The sequence below is a fragment of the Gavia stellata genome, chromosome 10, assembly GCF_030936135.1.
Source record: "Gavia stellata isolate bGavSte3 chromosome 10, bGavSte3.hap2, whole genome shotgun sequence".
NCBI classification, from domain to species: Eukaryota; Metazoa; Chordata; class Aves; order Gaviiformes; family Gaviidae; genus Gavia; species Gavia stellata.
Genome location: NC_082603.1, coordinates 14087013 through 14110361, shown reverse-complemented (window position 1 = coordinate 14110361; position 23349 = coordinate 14087013). Strand labels below are relative to the sequence as shown.

General features: G+C 34.9%; 1 protein-coding gene across 4 annotated transcripts in view; it reads right to left on the bottom strand.

Annotated features, from left to right (window-relative positions):
• The window catches only part of COL11A1 (collagen type XI alpha 1 chain), a 162310-nt gene that overhangs the window by 120773 nt on the left and 18188 nt on the right, over positions 1 to 23349 (bottom strand). For all 4 annotated transcript variants that reach the window (XM_059822273.1, XM_059822276.1, XM_059822272.1 and 1 more), the window contains exons 3-5: positions 20179 to 20392; positions 17554 to 17716; positions 3998 to 4126 (exon numbers count right to left, since the gene is read on the bottom strand). In XM_059822273.1, the coding sequence (XP_059678256.1) occupies positions 3998 to 4126; positions 17554 to 17716; positions 20179 to 20392 (506 nt within the window). The remainder of the gene's footprint in view (positions 1 to 3997; positions 4127 to 17553; positions 17717 to 20178; positions 20393 to 23349) is intronic.

The window sequence follows — 23349 nt, the reverse complement described above, 5'->3', positions numbered from 1 at the left end:
CTTGACTAACTCCTGTATACTTGCAGACTTCAAAACTTCTTGCAGAAAGGTATCTATCCTTGGCTTGAAGATATCTAGAGATACAATATTTCGGCCATTTGTTCCTTCATTCCTAAAAATTTTAGTAGATCTTTTCCTGCCTGAGATTATCTAACTTACTTTCTTTTCTCCCCCCCCCCATTTGTCTGCAGCCAATATTTTCTTTTTGTGAAGGTTCTTTGCATATGTAAATTGAGACACATTTCAAGATTTTGTCATTATTGTGGACAAGTCAAACAGATTAAGTTTTCCAATTCCTAAAGTTACAACAATTATGTAGCTTTTATTTGAATCATTTCCATTTTTGCAATATTTGTTTTAGTGACAACACCAAGATGGTATGTGATGTTCCAGTATATGTTTCAACCAACAGCATACAAAGAAGTAATATCGCATCTGTATTCTTATTCCTTTGCTTACAAACCAAGACATGCACTGCATTTTTTTGCCAGTTTTGCTTTGAGTGCTCATGTACAAACTGTTTCCCTACTTTAATAACCAGAATCTTTCAAGGTTACTGTCCAACAAATATTTTCAGCCTCTGCTGGCTTAAGCCAAAGCTGGCACTGAAAGACACAATCCTGCCTAGCCTTTAGCCAAGTGTTCTCTCTTCCCTCTTTCTATCACAAGAGTTTGTGGGAAAACGTGGGAGATCAAACCAGATCAATCTAGCTAAACAGTAATCTTTTCTTGTTGGCTTTCAGTTTGATTAGTATCCCAGTCTGGTAAATCAGGTACCCCCAAAATTGCTTTCGCTGATATAGCAGCCAACGAAGCCCACAGATGGGGACAATCTGCTGCACACAAAAGGTTCTTTTGTTAACTCATGCAAGCAGGCTGTATTGTAGGTTCCCTAGTTCTCTTTGTTTGCCCTGCATTTCTTTCTTTTTCTTTTATGTGTGCAATTTTGCCTTTAGTTGTGTTATCATCGTTTACTGCTCTACAATATCATGACTGACAAATTTTAATAGCATCCATTTTACACTCATTTCTATATTGTGAGCACAATTCCTAAGAAACTCTACCAAAAAGTTAATTCAGTGATAGCTCTCAGTTTATAGTAATTTCTGAAATAAGGCAGGCAGATTTGAATCTGTTTGTCAGGTACTTTATCTTTGCCATACAATGCCTTTTCTTTTTTTCATTCAAATATCATATGTTGACAAATCAGAAGCTTTACGAAGGTCTAAGTCTATAAATTCTATCAGATATCATTATCAAACCTGTAATCTCCTCAAAACATGCAATCAGGCATTTTGAAATAATTGTTTTCCATATAGACTGACTGTACTTATATTTTTATCTTTTAATGCCTTATTTAATTTTGCAATGAACAGTTTAAAAAAATCTGCATTGCTATCTTCTATAACTTCTTCCAGTACCTAAATAAGACTTGTTGCATTTATTTCCTTAAGATGAATTATCTGTGTGATTTGATAGACTGCATCTCAAAAGGTAACGAAGTAGCCTGCTTTAACAAGCTGCTTTTTTATCATTTAGCAGACAGTTCTATAATTCTGGGCAATTCAGTCAGTCATTTAGTCTATTGCATATTCATCACACTGGTAATATTGCTGATGTGATTATTTCAGATTACTATTACAACATATTAAAGAGATCCATTGACTTCACTGGGAATATTCATACAAAGTTATACATACAAACTCATGGATACAAGGAAGTTGTGTCTTAGTTCAGAAAGCAACATGATAAAATCACCATTCAGAGCAATAAATGGAAGCAAACAGAAATGGCAGTTCTTCATTTTTTTAACCTTTTAGCTTTTTTCAATGTTTTTGAAATTAATTTAAAAATGTTACATTACAAATTAAGATCTTTGATTTTACTTTTTTCTCTGTAGGTTCTCCCACAAACTATATGTGTTATCACAGGGCAAAAAAATTGGCCTTAGAAAAACACATTAAAAAAACACTAACCTCAAGGGGATTTTTGCAATGGCTGCTGAATTTAACAATAAGATATTTGCTGACTCCAGTGGCAGTTGCATTAGATGATCTCTACTTTGGATGCTCAAGGAGAACAGCGCCAATTGTTTGATTTTATAGTTCCCTTTCTTTGTTCGGTGCTCACAGACTGTTTTCAATAGATGTGCAGTATATAACTGGGAATTCTACATGATGAGCGTGTAACTATATATCTGCACATAGTTTTTATAATTATGATGAGGCTTGGGGTTTTTTGATCTACACATGAGTGGTCTCAACTGATGCTAGTGTCAAACAGCTTTGGTACTATATAAACATAATATCTGACAGCAGGAGATTTAGCTCGTTATCCATTAGCTAGTCCATTTCTGTGGACTCCAAGTCTTGTCCAAATGCATTACACTAAAGGACAGGAGCCATCGTTGCCATCAGTGGTGGCCAGAGCAAACAAATATTCGCAATCTCTCTAAGCCATGTTAACTCCTGCTTAGGAGTTGATGTGAGTTTGGAGGTGACAGTACTCCAAACTTAAAGCATTTTAAGAATTTAGATATATTCCTCTTCAAGAAAGAGACCAAGGGATGATTTTAACAACCTTTTCCCACAAAGATGAGTTTATTAGATTGACTACTCTTCAGTCTTATTTCAAAGTAGAAAAGCACTAGCCTATTCAAACCTTCCAGGTCTTCACACAGGAAGTAGAAAAAGAATCAGAGTGCTAAGTCACATAGCAGCAAAGTCCAGGAAAGTTCCCAAGCAAAATCTCAAATTTATTTGAAATTTAGTAAGGAGAAAAGAATTAATTTAATTTTGCTATCTTTTATTTTCTTCCCATAAAATATCAACAATATGCTTTCAACCTGTTCTGTTTTGGAATATAGCGCATGGAGATCCATGTAGCCAGGCACACAGACAGAAGGTCCTGCAGGGTCCTCATGAAGACACCAGACTCCATACACTCTAATGTAGTGTAAAGGCCTCTGCCTATGTGTTATTGACTTGACACATCTTGAACTATACCTCTGATGCAATGGATGTGGGAGTCCCTTTGAACTAAGTTCTAGGCCCTGTGGACCTTAGCCATTTGATGACATAATTTTCAGTCAGAATAAATAGTAACAACAAAGAAAATTATCATGTATTTAGCAAAAGTTCTGTCTCAAAATTGGCTCAAAGCAGGTGTCCGAGAACAATTCAGCAAGTTTTTAATGGTGATCTCTTGAGCAATCAGTAACAATAACCAGTCAGTTCACAGGCAGTTGAGTGCATACTAACTGTCCAGAGCCAAGTTCAATTAAGACTGGTTACATTTTGCAAAAGCTTTCCACTTTACAGTGTTTGATGCAAGTATTTAGAATGTGTACAACAATACATACAACTGCTGACCCTCAGAGGTCTAATATAAGGAACTGTCTTGCCCTCAGTGAAGTACTCAGTTTATGGCTGTGAGAACTGTCTACAGTGACAAATGGTTTCTGTAAACATTTTTTGTGTTGCTGGGAAAAATTCCAACTCTGTTTTGTCCCTGTTGATATTTACCTGCTATGAGTGGAACTGGCTGAAATAATTTTGTGTGTACTTCATTTGTACACTGGACACAGCTCATTAGAATACAAGGCATTTCTAGCAGAAGTTGTTTACAATTGCAGAATACTCATAGCTCCCATATTTTTCAAATGTGCCATTTGATGGTACTCAGCATCGGTGAAATCATAAACATACTCAGGAAGGACAAATAGGTACAACTAAACAAACTCATATTGCTACCATTTTTTAAGGAATTGGGGTTTAACTTCATTGAGCATGCTGGTTATTCAAATACCAGTTTGATAGGTTCCTTCAAATGCTTGACATAAATGAGTGGATAGCAAAAATGAACACACTCCTGCAACATTCCTCCCTCATATCTAGAACAATGTGTGCCATTTAGCTGTAAATGCTCCTTTGGTAACTTGTATACAGCACAACCACTAATGTGCAATAAATCTAGTAATACATGACTGATTACTCACCTCATCAACTTGAGGATCTTGAGCCTGAGCAGCGTTGGGCACTGGGGAATCACAGTCTGGGCTATAATGCTCACAATAGTCATATGCAGCTCTGGGGTCAGCTATAATCAAAAGCTGCTGGATCTCACCCTGCAGGAAAGCATATGCACATTAAATAACAAAAACAAAGATTGTCTACAGTTCATCAAAAGTACATAGTTTTCATTCAGAAAACAAAACTAAGCACATAATACTTATATTAGAGATTATATTAACATCTGTGGCTACAAATAACATATCTACTTAATTTCTGCTGCTATTCTGGAAAACATCCTAACTATTGTTCACATGGCAAAACAGTGCAAATTAATACCGAATGGACTAGGTGCAAAATTCCGGCTTAAAAACTGTCTGGTTTGGAAAGAAGAGGGTGGGAAGGTGTAACTCCTGCTCTGTCATTTTCATGCTGTTTGTTTACTTCTTCACTGGGAACCAGTCTAAATTCCTAAGATTTAATTCAGGGCACTTCCTATTACCAGCATGCAGCTCAGCATGCAAGTGATCAACAGTATAATTCTGAGAGTTTGCATCACATCTGTACTCTCAAAGAAGGGAGAAAATAAAGTAAAATAACAAAGGCTGTATCAGAAACACAGTTATTGGAATAAAAAATAATTAGGTAAGCACTGTGTAAACACATACTATAAAATATGTTGAAATAAAAATTTTAACAGCTAACAAAAGTTATTTTCATCTCTGACCCCATATATTGTGTAAAAACAACATCACAGTAAAGAGACCCACTATTCTGGATAATAAAAATGGCTCTGCTGAGATCCCCTACAGAGACCTTGTATATCATTTTCCACAGAAAGCTGTCTGGTATCCAGTGCATTTCTTAACATAGTGGTACCATTTAAACAGCATTAGGTAAATTTCTGCCAACATTTCCACTATAAATTTCCTCATTCAGGAGATTCTTATGCTGTCATAAAAATAAGGTTGTTGAAAATTGGCACATGTTCTTGGTCAAAATCCATTAACTTCAGTCTCTCACTGTTTCCCCAGAAGGGGGGATTTTTAAGCTTTTATATACTTTTAATGTAATTTTATTTTGTTTTTACCAAAAATGGGGGCAAAGGAATAACTTTGTTAGTATATCTGTGCATGTTTTGTCTTTAAAGAGAAAATATCATAACTGATGGAAATGTACAGCTGTGAAAATTCACCATTGTCTCAGTATTTCCAAAATTGGTGTCAGAATAGTAGCCTTTAACAAATTAACAAAATTGAAGTATATTTTAAAACAGTAAAGAATAATTTGTAACGCTCCTTCCTTTCAAAAAGAAAAATCACAGAAAGAAACAAAAAACCCTTAAATTGAAAAAAATCAACCAACCTTCTGCATTTTTCCCAGTTCTACAATATTTTTTTGCTAACTTATTTAACATAAAATATGAAATACTTATTTTCTTAGCACATAATGGCTATACATTACAAATCTGTTATTTACAATACTCTCAACTCATTTTACTTTATAGACTCATGTGTGTCTCAGATTAATTTAGAGTTGGAATATATATTTTTTTAAGCTTCCAGAAATACTGAAAGTTCCCCTGTCAGTGGTTCTGGACTGTCTCTTTCATTTTCCTTAGTTCACTAATGCTTCCTGATTTGGAAATCTTCCTACAGAACCTGCTATATATACAGAGAAATTCCCCCTTTGGTTCCTTACATGACTCCCTCAAGAGTTTGAGTGCTTTGAGAGGTTTTGTACAGTCATTGTCAGCCTGGGCTATGCATCCCCCATCTCCTGCAAAGTGTTTCCAAAGTGCTTTGCCCTTCCTTTTTCACCAGACAAATTAAAACTAAGTGAAGCAGAGGAATAAGTTAGAGAGAATTAGCAACTGAAAGACAAAAGAGGTAACTCGTTTGGAGCAACCATTAGAGATGGATGTGTAGAACCCCTACCCTCACCCTGTTCAGCTCAGGTTATTGTCTTGCTATATGCCCCTGAACATACATGGCTTTCGGAGATGCCTATACAGATGACCATGTATACAGTGTGCCAGCTAGTGTGAGTATAGCCAGAACTGCTCCTGAAACTACTGCTGTTTAGTATGATACGCTAAGAGAGCCCAGGTAGAGGAATATAGCCAGTATTCTGGAGCTTGCTTTGTGCTGATCTTGAATGTCACGGAATTTTGGCACTGGGTTTTGTCGGATTGTGTGTTTGCAAGAAGCACTCAGCATGCTGTTACCACTTGGCTTAGATGTCTCTAAATTGGTTAAAGCTGTGCCTGATCCATTGACTGTACTTGCCAGCCCTGCCTGTCTGCCTGTCATGGGTCCACATAGAGGGAGGCCCTCAGAAGTCTTGCACAGTATACATAAATTGCTTCTGGCTACTCATGTGTGAGAAGTTTACTGAGGAACTGATTGATTTTACATTTGGCATCTCAAATCTTAATTTTTCCTCTTCTTCCTTCAACATCTGCTATAATAATATTTTCAGTAAATTATTGTTTTTCTTTTTCTATTTTTTGGTTTTATTTTTCTGCCTTTGCTAATTAAATGGCTTCTTTGACTATTTGTATGTGATGCATTGGCAGTGCTGTTTCACTAGTCAGTGAAGAGCTTTCATTTCAGATCAGGTCAATCATCTCAGCACATGAAATTCCACATACATTACTGTGGATTTCATTATTGTGGTTTAATTATCATTCTAAGGTATTTGTTGGACAAATCTACGCTACTCTTTGAGAATTTTTCACAGAATGACTTCAGTCTTCACAAACACCTTCTTTGATTTTAACTGCTTGACTTTGTGAAACTGAAATAGAATTTTATAAAGTTCTTTGCAAATAAACTACAAATACTTAATCTGGCCATACTTCATGACCTGGAGTCATAAATTAGGCGCTTAATGATCTACCTGCACAAGTCCCAAGAACTTTAAATGAAAATATGGATAAATGGAGTCATGGGTTATTAATAATTCTAATAGTTGGTCTCTAAAACAACACTGAGATATCAAAACATGTATGCATATGTGCATAATGTTATCCTTCTATGAAAATTGCAGGAAAAAATGAAGTCTCACAGGATAGAATGATAAAAGCAAGAGAGGGAGAAGAAAGAGGGGGAAGGAGATGGGAGAACAGAGTAAAATTTATAAATTCACCTGAGTATCCTTGAAGTACTCTGAAAAATGCATAGAGAAAAAAAGAAATACAAAAGGCAGTTGTCTATATAGATTAGTTCTATTTCCTTCCCTATGAAATTGTCATGACCACTTTTGTTGGGAAAGACTGCTCAGGTAATTTCACAAAGTTGATAGATGTAAAGTAAAATGTTTGATGTCTCTGCTGAGCCAGTCCTCCACCATGATTTGATGTCAGAGATAAGTGGGATGACAGTAGAAGGCACAGGCAGAGAACTTGTGGTGAGGTATCAGACAGATATACGCAGCCACTTTTTCGTCTTATTACTTGTAACAATGCGCATGCTTAACTTTCCCCAAAAGGTGCTAAATAGGTTTTTAGCACTTAAGAAGACAAACCTGCTGCCTTGTAACAATTTTTTTGTCCAGGATAACACTTAATACAATGTATTTTAAACAGTGTTTATCAGATATTTAACATTAGTTGCATATTAGGGATGAGAAAGTTGAGAGCTAGATCTCTGCCTTAGTTGCCCAGAGGTGAAGGGGAACATCCAGCAAGGTATTCAAGCATACCTAACATTATGCATAAAAATACTGCTTGCAAGTAAAATGGATCAATTTGGAGTCTTAATATTTAGTTTGGATCATAAATACTTCATTGAAATAGACACTAAGTTGTTGTCAAAGCCAACACATAACTCACAACAGCAATGCATAGTCGAGTAATTCATCTCAATATGGAATAAAAATAGTTAGTCTATGAACGTTTTAATTCCTCTCTATTTTGGGAATGTGCTCAGAGGCTTTTGAATCAGCCTCATGGTTATATGAAAAAAGCTGCCTAAGAATCATAAAATATCTTGCCCACCAGTTACGCCTAGCATAAAAACATGGTACAGAAGGATTACTTCTGTAGCATTGTCCTAAAAGGTACCCTACCAAATAAGCTACTCTTTGCAGAATCCTCTAAGACTATTAAAAGGAGTTAATTAGATCTGAGGAAACATTCGCTTCTTTGTGGCATGCCACAGCAAAAGTGGAGAACCAGGCTACAGAGCAACAAGGACAATATGCTCACATCAGTTGAATGCCTGCCTGTCGGAACAGCTGCACAGACATTCACTCAAATTAGCTGTTGTACAAGGAACAGTCCAGCTAAAAATAAGAAGTATATGGTGAATTCAGCCCCTGAAAATTCCTCTGTGAATCTCACAGACATACCACAGTGACATTCTAGAATAAGAAGTTTTATGTGTATGTGCACTTCCAGGATTTGTTGAAAAACACACCTCACTAAGTAGTAATGCACAAGGTGGGGTATCTGCACTCAAAACATAGCTTCTTGATATGAAAGCAGTTTGCAACACTGAAAAAATACAGCATTGACTAACAAAAACAGAAAATGGAGACCCAATTTGCAGAAAAGCAGTAGACTACCAAGTTCTCTTTCCAATTTTACTGACTTTCTCTTGATGTAATTATTGCTTTAATTAGTCTCATGGTAGTAATCACTATATTTGAGTCCACCTTTTTAGAGACTTTCTTAGAATTCACAGCAGAAAGCAGAATAAGGAAAATCTCCTGTTAGATATGGGGTCAGATTTTCTGACTGATGTAAAACATTGAGGGCCTGAGAAGTAAGGAATGAATTATTTTATCATTATAAGCAATAAATGTTAATGGCTGCTTATTATCTTAATTGTGACTTCATAAAAACTCTTAGGTATTATCTCTCTTCTTGAAATATTCTCTTTTCCTTTTAACGACGTAATCCTACTAATGCTTTCTAAATATTTTATATTAGAGAAGTATAACCATAAAGTAGTCTATTTATAGTCTATTTATCAGCTAAAAGTTTCTGTCATTGATAAAAGACATCTCTATTATCACCTGCCAGCATTGTTAAAAAGGCAAAAGTATGAATTCTTACAAGGCTGTAAGGGCACTATAGGAAGGAATCACTGCTGAAATTACTGATTTTTCCAGTATTTAAAATTTTATGGTCTAGTTCCCTAGTTTAACAAGAACCTCAAACAGTTGAGTTGTAGAGACAGATTTTTGGGATATCACTTTCACAAGAATCGTAATGAAACAATAACTTTGCCAGGTGAAGGTGACCTTTGTCCAGGAAATAGCAGGTAAGCATTACTTGAGAAGCAACGCAGGACCCTCTCCACAGAAGTGAACTTCACAAATTATTCAAAATATTTAAAAAAAAAATCATTTCAAAGAACAAGTGATCTTGGTAGTTACACAACTAGGATGCTACATAACAATGTGACGGGACCAGTGTTGAGAACTCAAGTTGTAGTTTCATATTGTAAAATAATGATATTTTCTAGAAAGATTTCATTAGGAGAAAGCTTATTGGTTTTTTTCCAGCTTGAAAAAAAAAAAAAAGTTAATGGAAAATAATGCATCTGTTACTTAGATGTCTAATTTATGTATTAGAGGTTCAGAAAGACTTTCCACAACTAGAGTAGGAAGGTTAGTATTAGCAAAATACCATCCTTCTGATTCATATTCTGGATAAAATTAGTACCTCTTATGTGCTTATAAGGATAATTAGATTTTTAAAATTACTACCTAAATGGCGATAAAAGCATAAAAAAACCCCAATGCTAGGCACTATATCAACTCAGGAGAACAACATAAATATCTTTCATTTTCATACGATGGCTAAAGCCTAAGAATTACAGAGTGGACTCTTCAGTAAATCAGGAGAAACCCTAATCTGTGTATATGTGCCAACTTTCTCTAATTAGTTATGTGACAGTACAACTACAGACTGCAAAGAACAAAAGTCTAGACAGCCTGGATATTATTGCTATAGAATTTAGAAAAACCTGCTGCAGAATTCATCTAATCTGCCTGCAAAGATTGGAGGTATTGAAGAATTCCAGGGGCCTTTAATACAATATTCCATAACCCAGGCCCATTGCATAATATAGCTAGAGAAAGATATTTAGAGCCTGCCAGACTGAAGCACTGTAAAAGCAATAAATTGTGAAAGCAGAAGTCTGTACAGGTCAAAATTTCCATAGTAATCAATGTCTTCTTGATTCTTTGAAACTCCATGGTTATAGTAATACATATTCAGCTTGGTTAAGAACTAGGTTGATATACCAATTATAATTTTTAACCTTCAAAACATAGCTGTTCACAGACCAAAGTCTATTTGCAATTCTTGTCTGAGAGATTAGATTTTATTACAATGCCTGTATATACAGTATGTGTAAATAACATACACATGCAGACACACACACACACATGTGACCAAGGACATCCTATTTCCTTTATAAAAGACCTGCAAATCTGTTACATTGTCATTTATCTTTGAAACCTCATTTACAGCTGTTCTTTAAAACTTAAATGTATTACACAGAATATTAAATGAGGTGATAATAAATCTTATCTGTAAAATTTGCTGGAGCTGATGTAACAGGCAGCATTTTTTGAGCCCAGGTTTTTAATTTTAGATGTAATTACCAACAGTTTAGTTAAATGACTATTCCTTTGTTCCTTGAAAATGAACTTGAACTCCAGTGAATTACTAGAGCTTTGCTTTCTTCTTCTCTCCCCTTCCTGCTTTCAAAAATAAGGAAGGGAAACAAGGAAAACAGGATTATTTACTTTTGTTCATCAAGCGTAAGTTTGGAAATACTATAAAAAAACCCCACCACCAAATCACCGTTCTTTCAGATTAAAATAAAAAGCAAAGCAAAACAAGCCAAATAGAAAGCTTTTGTAAAAAATGGTGGTTTTTTTATTAGGTGCCTCTGAAATGGAAAAATTGTTTGCTTTGCCTTTATCTTTTTTGTTGGTTTTTTTCCTCACAATGCTGGAAGTCGGCCATTTCTCTGGGGGTGATAGCTAGAAGGTTGTTTCTAAACATTTTTGCCTGAACCTATTGCATTGTTGTGTTTCTGTCCCATTTATGTTAAACACTACTTTTTTGCGTGACTGACACTAAACATTTAGTGGGCCACTAGCAATTACGAAAGGTGACATACAATGGGAATCATTTTGGCTATGCCTACATTAGCTAGTAGTGCAGCTCAACAGAGGATACTGATGACACATCATTCACACTACATGCCTTTGGGGGAGTTTTACTTTGGGCTAATTTCCCTATTCTACTTCAGCCATACAGCAATTTTGGTCAGTCAGTAAAAGCTCTACCCGTTCTGCTACTGCTACCTTCTTCATGGAGTATGCACACAGATGAATGGCCTTTCTGCACTTGCACACTTGGACTTCCCATGCTTACAGATATGTGAGGGATGGTTACTCAACTGAAGGGATCTGTAAGTCAAATCATACTGCTGTCAGGGTACTATCACTCTATCTTCAACTGCTCACTCAGGATATTTAAAAGAATCCTATGATGTTGTACGTGGGTGGATGAATGCTTTTTCATGAAAATGGGTTAATGCCTAATATCAAAATCTAAACCCTTTATTAACAAGGATTAATGCAAGGATTTAATCTCATAAACTATGTGCAGTTAAAGCTTTCATTGGCTTTAAATGAGAGTCTTATATACATCAGGTTTTGTCTTGTTATACTAATTTACAGCACAGTGCCTAAAAATCATTGTATTGGCCTGACATGTGGGGAGTTTTGAAGGAAAAGAGTCTCTATAGGGAAATACCTGCATAAAAACTCTGTTAGTTATTAACTGATTATAAAATACTTATTATAAAAAACTGTTGTATTTTTCACAGCAACAGTACTAAATGAGGAGTGACAAATCCTTAAAGCTGGCAAAGAATAAAAAGATCCCTGCTATTTATCAAACATTTAAGCTACAAACATATTTCAATGGATACAATTAAAAATTCTTTTACTAGGTGCCATGTACCAGCATCTGACTAATTTCTTCTTTTTTCTTTTTTTTTTTTTTTAATTTTTGTATGCTATTGTAGGAGTTTTCTTCTTGCAGCAAGCACTTACAAACCAGCCCTTCTTGCACTATGTATTTGAAAACACAGAAGAGATTAATTTCAAATGACACATGTAAAATTTTGAGGTATACTGTGTCAGTCTTTCATAAACAAGCATTTACAAATTAGTCCCACTGATATCAATAGATCCACTTCAGTGAGCAAGTGCTTAGCAGTGTAAAAGAAGGTCTCATAATTTGGCAGTTAGTAAGAATAGTTTCTAGACAGCATCATTTTATTATTTTAATTATTTATTTTATTATTTTATTATTTAAGACACATTCATAGTTTATCATTTGCTTCTCAAGCATTTGCATGCACCTGGTGCTTAATGCTTGCTTGTATTCAATATCTTGTTTGTGACATCATATTGATTTCCATATTAATTGAGCACAATATCATAAAATCTCAGATTAGCACTTACTTTCAGGAATGAGCAGCAGGCAACTCCAAATTAGAATTACTCATATAAGACACTCCACCCCCCCACCCCCCCCCCCCAAGATTTGGAAAATACTGAAGATAAATTTTTTCTTACTTTTAAAGCTAAAACAGAAGATCTTTCTAAGAGCACTACTAAAAACTGCCTCTTAGCTTTAGCACCAGCAGGTAAACTTACTGAGGAATATTATGTTTGTTGAATATACAAAAATAGGAAATTAGGTAGTCATTTATCATGCTCTTAGGACACTAATCAGCCCTTTCCTTTCAGTGGTGATCTACCTGATCTCTGAACAGCCAGTATTCTTGCTTACTTAGAAATTATTGATCATCAGCAAAAGAAGGCTACATCAAAGAAGTCATGTCAAACTGATTAAAATGTATGCATTTAAAATTTCCCAGTGTACTATATCATATTATTGTGTTAGCAATAGTCAGACTGCCACCATCAGAACAAAGGTAAGAGAATTGCCTAGAAAACAGAAGTTAATATTAGGAATAGAAAAAAGAAAAGGAAATAGCCAATAATTTAACTTCATTAAATTTTGTTGTGTTACAAATTTAAAATAACACGGTTAGAAACAAAGAAGAAGATTTGATCCACTGTGATGTAACACTGTTTTAAAAGAAGTGTGAAATATTCCTCATAGGAGCAATATTTGTTCTGAGGATTCTAAATGAATGGTCCATGCAAATATGTTAGAGCAATATGACTGAAGAAGTAATTCTTTTTTCCAAAGATACAATCAAGTTGTCAGGAGGTCAGGTTAATGTCACGTAATAATATCTATTTCTAACTCATGTGTGTACACATGAATTCATAGAGGTTTAGACGTACTCTCTAAGGAAATAAGAACATATGATGTATCTAGTTGTTTACAGGGCTGATTCTGACAGTGCTGAACTATGCTTTCAATGGGAGTGAATTACCTTAATGATCCAACTGTTTTTTGTGCAGTTGTGTTACGCTGTATGAATGGGTTCAGGCCCAGAAGAAACCCAGGCATCTTCAACTAGCAGGTTACTGAAGCCTAAGATTTCATTATATTTATCTACAGCTTCATTATTTCCACATTTTGAATTTCCATTCAGTTTGAGGAGATTGAAGAGTGCTCCACAGTTCCTGTGATCAAATCAGTGGCTTACTATGACTAAAAACATCATTATTACCCAAGATAAAACAGCCTTTGTGATGCATGGATACAAGATGCTGTGAATTCCAACAGGTCACTATACACTTAGGTATTTCTTTTTACGTGCTTCCTACATGTAGGCTAATAAAGGCACCAAATGTCATATGGAAAGTCTGTCATACAGTTTTAAGTCTTAAATACTTAAACCTAATGTCATGGCTAAATAAGTTCATTTCAGGAATTTTCTGCATATACAGTAAGACACATTGTGTTATGTGTTTCTTCAGTGCCTGTTGTGGTCTCAAGATACAACAGGGTTCACAACACAGAAATACTACCAAGGAGAGCCATGGAACCACCAAACATCACTCTGTGCTACCATGAATAAGATAAACAGAACATTTAAGACACAACCAGGAGACTCTCAAGCAAGAGACAAATTTCAGGGAACAGCCCCAACCTTTAGAAATTGTAGCAGCAGCAGATAAAGGATGGATAAAGTCTTGTTAATGAAACAGAAAGATTGCTGTTTAGAGAGTAGAAAAATGTGAGACAAACTCAAAAAGTACTAGATTATGTTTTGCTTGGCCAGACTTTGAAGGACACATATCATTAAAACTGTATATGGCACAGTACTTTGTTTAAACTTTGAGGGCCATTCTAATTGCCTATTTTCAACACACATATTTCTAGCTAAAGATTCAAATAACTGAACATAGGTATAAATGTACTTATGGTGGCTGTACAGTAAAAGAGAATGCAGAAACCTATCCCAAAAGAAAAAGACTCTAAGCTTCTAATTTAAGTAAGAGATTTCAGACTAAATCTAAAGCCCCAGCAACTACAAGAACAGCCTTACAAGAATCTAACTGATTTCTCTGAATAAAGCAAGAGAAAAGGGGTGCAATCAGTTAAATAAGGAAACCTAACTACTGAAGGAATACAGAAATGTACAGTGATGTTACAAATGGTAGAAATGTTGCTGTTCTCAGTGCTGAATATTAAGATTCAGCCTGTAAACTGACTTTACAGACAGGTGCATGATTTCTATGCGCGTCCGAAGAAGGGCAACAAAGCTGGTGATGGGACTAGAGAAGAAGTCTTATGAGGAGCGGCTGAGGGAACTGTGGTTGTTCAGTCTGGAGAAGAGGAGGCTGAGGGGAGACTTCATTGCTCTCTACAACTACCTGAAAGGAGGTTGTAGCAAGGTGGGTGTCAGTTTCTTCTCCCAAGTAACAAGCAATAGGATGAGAGGAAATGGCCTCAAGTTGCACCATGGGAGGTTTAGATTAGATATTGGGAAAAATTTCTTCACTGGAAGGGTTGTCAGACATTGGAACAGGCTGCCCAGGGAAGTGGTGGAGTCACCATTCCTGGAGGTATTTAAAAGATGTGTAGATGTGGCACTGAGGGACACGGTTTAGTGGTGGACTTGGCAGTGTTAGGTTAATAGTTGATGATCTTAGAGGTCTTTTCCAACCTAAATGATTCTATGATTCTACGATTCCATTCTATGATTCTTTTGTGAGTGCAAACCCATCTTTCTTCTTAGTGGGTCTCAGCTGGAATTGAAGCACTGACTTACCATGTCACTGCAGGAGATTTCCATGAAAAATTTGACAGAGGATCACTAGCTTCCTTTTTTATCCTTCAACACATGACAAAAACCCTCAGAAAAAAACTATTTTTATTTAAGTCATTGTAGAAAATTCTGTTAAAGTTATATTCTCATGTCCATGTTGACTTCACGTAAGTTTGACTTCAAGAAAAATGTAGGGTTATTTTTTGGGATTCTTCAATTAATCTGCTAATTCTGATTTTCAAGTACCAATTTCAATTTGCTTAGTATGTCTTCATCCAACCTTACTGACTCTTCCAACAGTTGCTAACCAAAAAAAAATTGCATTCTACCACATCCCTTCCCATCTCTTCCTCCTTTATAGGGCTTGAAAGAGTGGAGAGAATTGTATATACAAGTGCAAAAGGTACGGATGGAGGAAACTATCACTGAGGAGGAAATGCGAGAGTAGGAATTATTTTGCCTTAAAATAGTTACTTTTTGTCATGACTCAAAGTTTCATCTTTATTTCTGAGTGGCTAATAACCTTTGTGACAGAAGAATGACATAGCAGGAAATCTTCAGAACTATCATTTTATTTACCCCTTAGATAGCCTATGCTCCTTCTGTATTCCCATGGGAATGGTCTTACTCACTTTTTTGGAGGATTTAATATTTAAAACTGTTTAAAATATAGAGGACAACTATAATATCATAATAGTCAACAATTTCAGAGATGAAAGGCCCCTAGCATGCTTCTCTTTTATTCAACATGTTACTTAATGCAAATGATTAAAACAAATAGCTCCCTTCATACACATATCATCAACCACTGTACTTATTTTCAAACAGCTATGTACAATCATTTCAGCACCTCTGAAACTTCAGAGAGGTCTTTGTATTTAGCAATTGCACTGAATAAACAAACCAAACACCAATGTCTGTTTATTGTCCACTTCCCTCCTTGACAACTTTTAAAATGGCTACAAACTTTGCAAGAACAAGCCAGGGCCTGTTGCCTTAGTTTCTATTAAAATCTAAAATCACTTGTCAAACACTAACAAAATATCAGTTTATCTACTTTTATTGCATTTTTTTGCTGAATTCTTTTTACTTATGTATATTAATGTTGCACGTATTTTGACAATTTATTGCCAAATACACATATTGTGGGACTTAGTTTCTGACCTAAGAAAGAAATACAAATGAAAATTGAAAGTAATTATCCCATGTGGAGACCAAAAATCCTTGTCCCCAGATAAGGCATCTGTGGAATTCACCTTCAAATGGAAAATAATGTCCCTCAGATGTGCAAACTGTATTGGGGACTACAGGTAAATTAGGCTGTGAATACCAAACATATCATATTGGTTGACCCATTAAATCATCCCAGAAATTTCCCCATTCAAAGTCTCATGTTTCGCCATGTCCATGGAAATGAAAGACAACAATGCCACAATTTTACACTCAAAATTCACGTTTCCTGTTTTGATACCCCTGCAGCTTCTCAAGCATATGCCTTGCTTAAAGCTAAGGTTACAACTCTGGACATTTATGGAGCACAGATGTTCTGTATATGAAGTAAGTTAACTACTGATCTGTATTTTCTTATTTTTCAGTTTTAATTTAAATTTAACAGTTTTGACTATTTTATAACAATATTATAAAAGAAACTCAATACTGTAGATTTAGAGAAGCTTCATTATTAGCCTGTAAAAATAATCGTTGACATAAGGATTCTACCTAGAAAGGCCTCATGATTGGCAGTCACATACTTCCTCAGAGGCATTTTACCCTTCCTATATGTACTTCTTGGCCAGTAAATGATGGAAACATGTATGTCCTTATTGCCAAAGTATGTTCCAGTTACTGGAAAGAGTAATAAGTGGGATAAACAATATAAGGGATTCATATTACACAGAAAACTTTCCAGGTCCTTCTCCCCCTCTTTCAAATACTGTTAGCATGTGCAAATATCTGTAAATGTTTAAGAGAGACAGAACTAAAATGATTCAGTATCATACTACTCAACTTTCCCAGATTAAGTCTCCTAAATATCTCAGGTATCTCAATATTAGGCAGAAAGACAAAAAAAGCAAGCCCCTTCCAGACACAACATTATCTAAAGAACAGAAAAATGCGTCATATCTTCCAACAATAGAGACACTTCCCTGTTTTACTTCTTTTTTATTTCAGCCTATCCTAACAGGTTCTATAAATCAAAGTTTCTACATTATACCAGCTTTTGCCTTAAAAAATGTATTCTGATTTGCCTTAAGCACTTCACGCAACACAAAATCACTCAATTCCAATTGTTCAGTATTGATTTTTACCTCAAAAACTTCTTCATCCAGAATCCTGGTTCCAAAGACAGTGATGCCATTGGTGTCCACAACTGTTTTGTCACTTCTTTCAAGTGGTTTTGTAGTTTTTTTGTTACAGTCAACAATCATTGTAACACTTTTTTTCTCCACACTAATAGCTACTCGATGCCACCTATGGAAAAAAAAAAAATGTTTTTAAAACTAGGTCATTGTGTGCTTATCAAGACAGTTTATTGCAGGTTGTGCACCAATCAAGTCACAGATAAAATTTTAAATGTCTCCATTTATTTCCTTCTTTCATACATACAGAAATGTACACAATGTTTTGTCTATTCACTGTATAACTTCTGTCCCTTAGTACAAAGGAATCTGATCCATAGCTCATAGTCAATATCCTATATAAGGTGAAGTTCAAGCTGACCTTCTCTGAGGCTTTACCTAGAGAACATTAGTAAACTCAAATTAGAAGCGAGTGCACTGTTTGATTGTGCACTATTAGATTGAACAATATGACAGCAGATTTTATTTTTATGAATGTGTTTGATTTTCCAAATTACTTAAGGAATTACTTGTGCAAACATATTTAATCCAGCAGCTTATTCTTTGTTATTTACATTTTACTATTTGTCCTCTGTGATCAATCACCAAAATTTTACCATGTTCTTTTGCTTATTTGAATGTATCCCATAGCTATAGAGATTTTTCAGAGGTACAACAGTTCCAACATAGATATTTTCCAGTTACATATACTTACAAATGCTTGCCAATGTTCCTGCAACAATAGCTTTGCCTACAAAAATATTCACCAAAAAGTAAATTAAGTGATTCAGAATACTGACAAATTATTTTATTTTAAAGCTATTTGAGAATAAAGTTTTGTACAATTTGCCCAAATATACTATGTTCTTTATGAGACTTTATTATTATGACAGATCACGTTAATTTAATGACCCTCTCTGCTATGACAACTTAGGTATCTAAGAGCAAGAGCAAGCCACTCTGTAATTTAACATGGAGCAAAACATCAAAGAATCTTCGATAGACCAGGGCAAAAAGTGTCAAAGGATGTCATATTAGTGACTGGTAAGAAGAAGGCTGGAATCAACTTATTTTAGTTGGCATTTGTGACAGTAAGGTTATCTAAATCGGAGAGACAGCTTAAATCATTGTTACAAAGAGCTTCTGTGTATCAAAAGGAAAACCTCGAAGCTAATGGAATTTGACTGCTACACAGTATCACTGAGCCAGAACTCTAATTCCATGTTTTCTCTGGAACGCGGTTGAACATTATCATTATAAAAGCAAACTGTCCATGCATCCTCAGGCACATTACACTGTTTATACTTTTTAAATATAACTCATTTTGAGACGAAGATTGTTGTCCTAGATCCTTCATAAAATAGCTGAGTCAGAAGAAAATTGTTGGTCTATTTTTTGAAAGCATGTAGAAGCTGAAAGCATGAAAACATAGCTCTCTGTGGATAGGATTGACTCCAGTTGATTTAGAAGTTGTGTAGTCTCACTGCGGGAAATTGTACCAAACCAAGTTCTTTTTGATGTCTTCATTTTTATCAGTTTCTCAACATTTTGGGTGAAATTCTTAAATCCATGTCAAAGCTTTGTTATTTAGAGGAAGTCAATGAAAAAAAAAAGTTTGCTGCTCTATTTTATCACTCCTTCTGCTAGGGAAATGCATCAGGTTTATGTTTCATGGTATAATTCCAATCTCTGGTAACACAAGGGCTAGAAGACAATTATTTTTTCTTTTTTTATCCTTTGTTGCTTTATAAACATATTTCATTATAGTTGATTTTTTGTCCTACATTCTCTATTGATTTGTTTTCTTTTGCTTTAATAAAATTTCCTTCTGTGTATCTCTGAAGACTGTGGCTGCTCTTCCTGGACTTCAGCACAATAAATAAAAAGCCTTTGAAAGAATGAATGTCCATTTACAAGCATTAGAATGACATTCCCAGAGAATGATTGCTTGTCTACAAAGGGAAGTTAGGTACAAAAAATTAACAACTGCATTAATAATGCAATAGGCTTTTGAGATTAATTGTCTTTATTGAGAGTGCAATATAAGTCCTTGCAGATTAATTGTCCAACTTATTATTCCTTGATTTCCTTACATATAGACATCTCAAACCACCTTATTTATCTGCTGGTTTGGATCAGGGTAGAAGAAATCCTATGCTGTCTTGTCAACTTGTCTGCACTCTGCCTATCACCTTCAAATGGATAAGACAGCCCTTGTAGTGAGATTATTCCTTGAGTCTTTTTGAAAACATAGTTTTGCTCTGTATTGCACAAGAAGAATCTTCTTAGGTTTAGTTTTGGTAGGCTTAACTTCTATTACTATTTACTTCTATTACTATTTCTTCTTCTTCTTCACTCTTGATTTATAGAAATGGCAAATAAGACAGATGGTTTGGCTTTATTTGTAGCTGTATACACCATTTGAAGATGGAACTGTATTTTGCTGCAAAGGTTCTCTGATTTTTGTACCACAGCAGTCCAACTAGCTGTTGTGTTACTGATTTATTTATATATTAAGATAACTGTTTGTAAAGACCATAATAACCTATACAGTGGTCTGTGGTATTATTTTTCATCTTAAAATTTTACACTTACTTGCCATCAGCAATGTTGACTGTTCTGAAAAGAGGATAGTCTTCTGGGGCAGGTTTTCCATTTTGGTCTTCAAACAGGAATACAGGGGATCTACCAACTTCAACACCTACTTGCTGAATTCCTTGCTCATTGTAGACAGACAGAAGGAAGGACTGGATACCTTTTTTAGGTTTTACTGTCATTAATATTGAAAAATCTTCTGGAAAATCTCCACCTGTAAGCAAAGTGATGTATAAAGTTACAAATTCAGAAAAGATGACACCATTCTTTAACGGTTTACATTTTTCTATAAGCACAGAGGATCCTGCATACAAACTGTTGGGGGTTTTTAATTCTCCAAAATGAATACCTAAAAAATTACACTAAGAAATTTTTTTATCTCTTTTTTTCTTTCTGGTCTCGCTTTAATTCCTGAAAAATATACCTTAATGATTCTTAAAAAAATTACTTGTAAACCTATTGTGAATTTATGTTATAATACAATATAGGTAAGAACCATGATAGTTTCACGTTTGTTATTTTTTCTATTCATCTTCTTTTTAGCAATCTTCTAATTTAAAAGCATGCACTACAATTTCACTCAACAAAATAAGTATCTGTATTACAGCAAATATGTTCCCAGGCACTTCATCTCCCTTGATAACCACTTGTTTTAGTTTCTCTCTCACAATATATATTTGAGTCTTTCTAGAATAATATTGTGTGTAACACTGAAAAAATATGTAACTAGTTTTATTTAATAGGAGCCTTAGGCAAAATCGAAGAACATTTAATTTTCATTTATTCCCTGATGCTTTCTCTTTGAAGTAGAGATTATATGTCAATAATTGTTTCAACCTTTACAACTAAAAATAAACAAAATTAAAAGTGGATACAGCTTGTTTATAAAGGAAGGACTGAGGTTTGTACTCAGCACTGCTCCTGTTGAATCTGGTGGTAAATCTGCATTTCACTTGATGTGAAAGTCTATTAGGCTTAATATCAAACGAAATGTAAGACAATGAATATAACTGCAACTTTGTGTGCATGACAGTGGGTAAAATGTTCTTAAACATTTTACTAATATAAAACAATAAGTTTAAATAAAATAATATAAGTTACATTTTTGTAATGAATAAAAGTATGTAAGACTTCAACATCAAAAGCTGATTTAGGAATTCTTCTTTCAATGGAGAAAACATAAGATTGTTTCCAACACAGATCTTGTGGGAAAACTCTTTCAGGATTCTACAGAATCTTCTGTGAAGACAAGCTATTGATGGCATTAACTCTTTAGATACAATATGAAAATAAAATGCATGAAATCTTCATTGCTCTTCAAATGACTTACTACTCTTCTAAAACAGAAAATCCCTAGTCTTGTACTTACTATATTGTCTGCTGCAATGTTCTCTTATGTGCTTGCTACCATCTTTTTAACTTTCTTTTTAGAAGGTTGTTGAAACACTGTAGTAATATAGACCACTTTAGGGCTTGTTTTAACGTCTTATTTTGAAGGGATCAAAGCTCAATAAATAAGAAGCATTTCATTTACTCTGTTGAGTCTTCAGTCAAACTTTTTAATGACAAAGAAAAGCTGCTAGTTTACAGATTAAATTAAACTGTACGTTATACCTTTTAATGTCAGAGTAAACAGATGACAAAAAGGAAGAGAAAGAGAAAAGATGACTGTTAACAAAGGCCAAAGAAATCATTTGAAAAGCACTGAACACTTGCCCTGTCTGCACTGTTAATCTGAAAGATATTTTGAAAATGCTTAAGGCGGGTGACACTAATTCAGCTAGTCTGGGCATGTGCTCTTCAAACAGATAACATTCTATGAAAGAAAACCTGGGAATTTTCTAGGAAAGGTGACTGAAAATGAGTCATGTGCCTCAGTTCAGTAGTTTCTGGTATCACTGATATGACATAATATTCCCAAATGTTTTATCTTGCACCTACATTGTGTACTTAAAAGTAAATTTCCTCCAAACAGAGTTTTGATTGAAAAAGTCAAAAAATGACTGACATTCTAACACGTAAAACAATGTATTGCTTGGACACACATCTGGAATAGTTATCAAAGTCTTCTCAACTACTTTTAAATTTCTTGTTTATTGGTATGGTTCTATTTGAACAATAACCAAAAATAACAATAACAATTGGAGGGGAAATTGGTAGAAAAATCTTCGTCTATATCTGGGTTGCCATTCCTATCATTCCTATATGCTTTTGTAAAAGATAACTAAGAACATACAAATAAACAGTACAACAAAAATCTAAGCAATTATCTTTAAAATTACATAATGCCTTCCAGTCAGTGAAATCAATGCCTATTATATTCTGAGAAGTTGGTAAATATTATTAGATCAGTTTTTAAAAGATGGATATATTGATGCTCCCAGCTTTTGCCATTCATAACTACCTTTGAGCTACCTTACGAAGGTGGCTAAAAGATACCTATACTTCCTGATGACTTATAGGAGGCAGATGAAAGCAAGCACAGGATGCATTACAACTTGTATGGTTTAGCTAAAATGATGTCTCACAACTCGGTCTTGTCTTGGATATCTTCTGTAGTCTTTCCACTACTATAGAGCACTAAGAAAAAGGGATGTGGTCACTTAAATATCTTTAAGAATAATCTCTGAAAAAGAAGGATTTCTTGCAGTGGTGAGAGGATGCCTGTTGTGCAAGATTCAAAAGGAAGTAATTAGCATATTCACCTCCAAAAAATTGTTTCTAGGTTCTTTACTGAAGTAGAGGATAGCATGACATTTTCCTGTATTAAGCAAAGTTTTGTGGCAGCTTCTTTTTATACCGTGAGCGAGCAATGCTTTTTAGTTGTCTCCTGCACACAGACGTGTTGCAACAGATTGGTAAAATCAAGCAAACTCATTCCAGTTACAAAGCAGAAACTGAAAGCATTAAGAAGAGTACCAAAATTAAGGCAGTCAAAGGCTATAGGAGTTAGATGTCAGCCAACAACATGAGGTACTTATTTGTTCTGGCATTCAAGAATCTTATGAACAGTTACTACTGCAGCTGCCAGATCTCCTCTTCATGCTACAATTTGATTCATGAATAAGTGCAAGTCAACCCAAGCTCTCAGACTTCCAGCTCTAGACTCTCAGGCTTTGATTTAGCAGAAGGTACTTGTACAGTTCTAAACTTTAAAATATATTGGTGATT